At 47.6% G+C, this 3,813-nt stretch overlaps 1 protein-coding gene across 1 annotated transcript in view; it reads left to right on the plus strand.

Moving 5' to 3' along the window:
* The window catches only part of T265_11764 (hypothetical protein), a gene marked incomplete at both ends in the record, with an annotated part of 11,501 nt that extends 11,200 nt beyond the window's left edge, over positions 1 to 301 (plus strand). Inside the window, one exon of the mRNA XM_009178512.1 lies at positions 212 to 301. Within this exon, the coding sequence (XP_009176776.1) occupies positions 212 to 301 (90 nt within the window). The remainder of the gene's footprint in view (positions 1 to 211) is intronic.
* Positions 302 to 3,813: the final 3,512 nt, after the last annotated feature.

A 3,813-nucleotide genomic window follows, 5' to 3' on the forward strand; every position in this document is an offset into this window, starting at 1 on the left:
CGCGTCCTGACTAACGCTGAACAGAAATAATCCACCATTGAGAAGGAATGTTTTGCGATTGTCTGGGCCCTGGATAAGTGGAGACAATATCTGCTTGGTCAAAGGTTTCATGTCGAAACCGATCACAAACCCCTGGAGTGGATCAGGGTCACCAGAGTTCTCGCGGGAAGCTCGCAAGATGGGCACTCCGGTTGCACCAGTACGACTTTAGAGTGCAGCACGTGCCCAAGATGGAGAAGGCCTCGTCGTCAAAATGGATCCTGGAAAGTTGGTGCAAATTCAACCACCGGATTCGGTGTGACAAAAGGTTGCAGCCGCCATGTTGGATGGGAGGAACATTGAGACCGGAGAGGGAGACAAGGAATTAGAAGGGTACCATAGTCACTTTGATCGGCTGAGGCTGAATGAAGCTGGCATAATTTCCTGGAACGCCACTGATTCAGATGTTGTGGTGCCCGTGACACCTCGCGTCTTTAGACGGAACCTCATCGTTGAATGCCATGAGATGGCACATAAGGGTGCACCAGGACATAAGACCTACTTCGGCAGAGAGCCTACTAGCCCGGGATGAGAAGTGAGGTTATGGATTATGAGGTGTCGTGCAAGCGTTGTCAACTAATGAAAGCGGATACGACAGGGGCAACCTATCCCGTGGAACCCATTGTTGTCTCAGAAATCAGCGAGTTGTGGTTAGTTGACGTCATGAGCCCTTTCAGGTGACAATCAGTGGGAATCTATACATCATGATGATGACAGAACACCTGCCGCGATGGATTGAGGTGGCCGCCGTGCCGAATCAGCGGGTGACGGCAATCAGCGGAGTGGTAATGCACCACATCGTGACCAACCATGGTGTGCCAAAAATTATTCTAACCGATCAGGGGCCTTGCTTCGAGAGCGAATAGTTTCGTCATTGATCGCAATCGCTGGGTGTCAGACGGCTAAGGACGGCACCATTCCACTCGAAAACAAATAGCCTGATTGAATGTAATAACCGAGCGATCAAGTAGTGGCTTGCGGCCAAAGGAGGTGAACGAGAGATGAACTTGCCAATGGCGTTGTTAGCTCGTCGCGCTTCGACGCAGTCAAACACGGGCAAGTCCTCATCTATGTTAATGTACGCTCGACATCCGCGCCTTCCTGTTGATCAGGAAGTTCGGTTGTGGCCGGCGACAAGCTTGTCACCGGAGCAGCTAGAGGAAGAAGGAGAGAGAGCTCGAGAAAATTTGACCGCCGATCAGGGAAGGACTAGGCAGAAAACTGCAAGCAGAAAGGTCCAAGCGTCCCTCAAAGGCACAAAGGTCAAGTGGAGGGATTACTAGAAACCTGGAAGGAGCGGACTGGGGTCGCGGACGCTGAGCAGTTGATTGCAAGGGCCGTTTGTCGTCACCGACCGCCGGGGGAACGTCTTCACCATTCAAGATGGACGGGGATGGTAGTTAGTGAATGGGACGCAGCTTCGCAAGTGGCATGATAAACCCGAAGAGCGGCCGAGTAGACCCACTGCCAAAGCTGACCTGACGGAGGTAAATTAAAATCGATGGCATGCGAACGAGCTTTAAGGGGTGGAAGTGTGAAGCGCTGATACTACTGATCGGAAGGCACGCGAGTAGTATATGTTATTCGTAGAATTTCCAGTTGCGTCGATTGAAAAAGGGAATTCTGTTGCGGAATTCGCGGGGCCACTTTGTAACGTTCGCTTGGATTTGACCGGCGAATGACTGGAGTCAATGAATCTCCAGGAAGACTCGTTCGGGAGAAGATCTGTGTCCAGTTTTTGTAACCGAGATCTAGATTGGAGTTTTGCTTCCCTGTTCAGTGGTCTGTAACCGGTCAGTTGGCATTTCGAATAAATCACACCGCAGCGAAGGCCTTCTTCCTTTCACTGGTTGGCAGTGAGCGCGAAACATTGAATCCGATAACCAGTAGTCCCAAGGTTGATACTAAAACAAATTACAATCGATAGATTTTCCTTGAAACAATCTCACACGGATAGTGCAACTACCAACTAAGGATACAAAATGTCCAGTAATACCGCGAAAGTAAACATCTGTAGGCACTATCATGACACTGGGGTACAATGCAGTTAGATCTAACTGTAGAATAAAAAACTCAACACCACCAGTATAAACAATGGAATTATAAATTTGACATGAAGCAGTTTTAAGAACATGTGACGAATTGCGGGACGAAATAGATGCTTTCAAGTCAGTATTTGGATCAGACGCGTACCGATTTACCGATTACAGAAAAACACTTCCCTTGCCTGTGGGGGTATGAATATCTGGAATGTTTTCGGCCACAAGATTCACACTTCCCAAATTTTTGGACCACGGAATTATATTTACAATTTGTGAAGTGACAAAGTGATGGATTTGGGGCCCAGAAATTTGTTGAATTTGTTGTTATTTGCATCCTAGATTTATTATGTTCAGAGCAATTCAACACTGTTTCATCAGTCTTCGTTACATGCTTCACATCCTCATACAGCTCACATATTTTCCAAATAGATTGAAATTTTTATCAGGACAAAGATTCGGCATCTGCTGTAATCCGTACATTTGAACAGCGGCAATGAGCCTATTTCCCAGTTGGCCTGCCAATTGGGCAGCGCAGCCACATTAGGCTCCCTGTGTCTGCAGGTGCAATACGAAATCACGAACCGATTAAGAATGGGAGCGGGTCAACATATTTAACTTAGTTCTTCTGGCTGCAACGAAGTTCATCGACTAGAAGTGCTGCGAAATTTTTTCCTTGGTGCATTGTAGGAGCTATCGATTAAAGAATCTAAATATATCACTTTGTACGCCTCCTTGCCTCAGTGTGCTCAGGTCCGTGCATCCTGAGCCCCTGATCAGCCAGGCATATAGCAGACAAACTTGGGAGTACATGCTGTCAAGAGCGCGTAATCCGCAGTTGATCTGAAGTGGGAAAAATATTGCCATTGATCATCCGGGCCTGAGATAATGTGGATGGTGCACCAGAAAAACCAAATGGCATCCGGTTAAATAATCGTAGGACATTTCAACCGTGAGCGCCGTATTCATTCGGTCTTCTGTCTTGACAGATAATTGCCAGCATTTGGAACGCAAGCCCAACACTGTGGAATATCGGGAGTGCTAGAAGGAATCGAAAAAGTTCTAATTCTATGGCAGATTCCTGGATGAGCAGTATGCATCAGCCGGTTTCTCAAGGATTCCAACACGATTGCTGCTCCACTGTAAGGTAAGGCCGGATGAAATCGGAAATGCGACTGGATCAGCAAAGCACATGTGGATTTTAAACTTGTCAATGAGCAGATACTGGATCAGCAACTGACCAACAAACCGACCAGTGTCGAACATATGTTCGCTGTTGCAAGGAACGCTAGTGATTTCGGTATCGGTGCAGACGTAAAGCAGAGGAATGGAGTTACCGAATAAGCCCGTCGTTTCCCGACTAACGCGGAGTAGAAGTATTCGACGATTGAGAAAGTATGTTAAGCGATTTTGCGGGCCATGGATAAGTTGGGGTAATACATGCTTCGAAGAACATCTCATGTCGAAAACGATCACAAGCTCGTGGGGTGGATCAAGACGACCAGAGATTCTCGCGGAAAGCTGGAGCGCTGGGCAATCCGGTTGCAACATTAAGACTTCACTATCCAACACGCACCACCAGGATGTTTGTCAGTCAAGACCAGAGGCTGAAGAGGAGGCCCCATAATCATGATTGGTGCCAATAATATTGCCTTTCAAGTGGATACCTGAAGGTTAATAAAACCCAAACCGTAGGGTCCTGTGTTACGGAAGGCTGTCGACGCCTCGTTAGATG

This window comes from Opisthorchis viverrini, assembly GCF_000715545.1.
Source record: "Opisthorchis viverrini unplaced genomic scaffold opera_v5_580, whole genome shotgun sequence".
Classification (NCBI taxonomy): Eukaryota; Metazoa; Platyhelminthes; class Trematoda; order Opisthorchiida; family Opisthorchiidae; genus Opisthorchis; species Opisthorchis viverrini.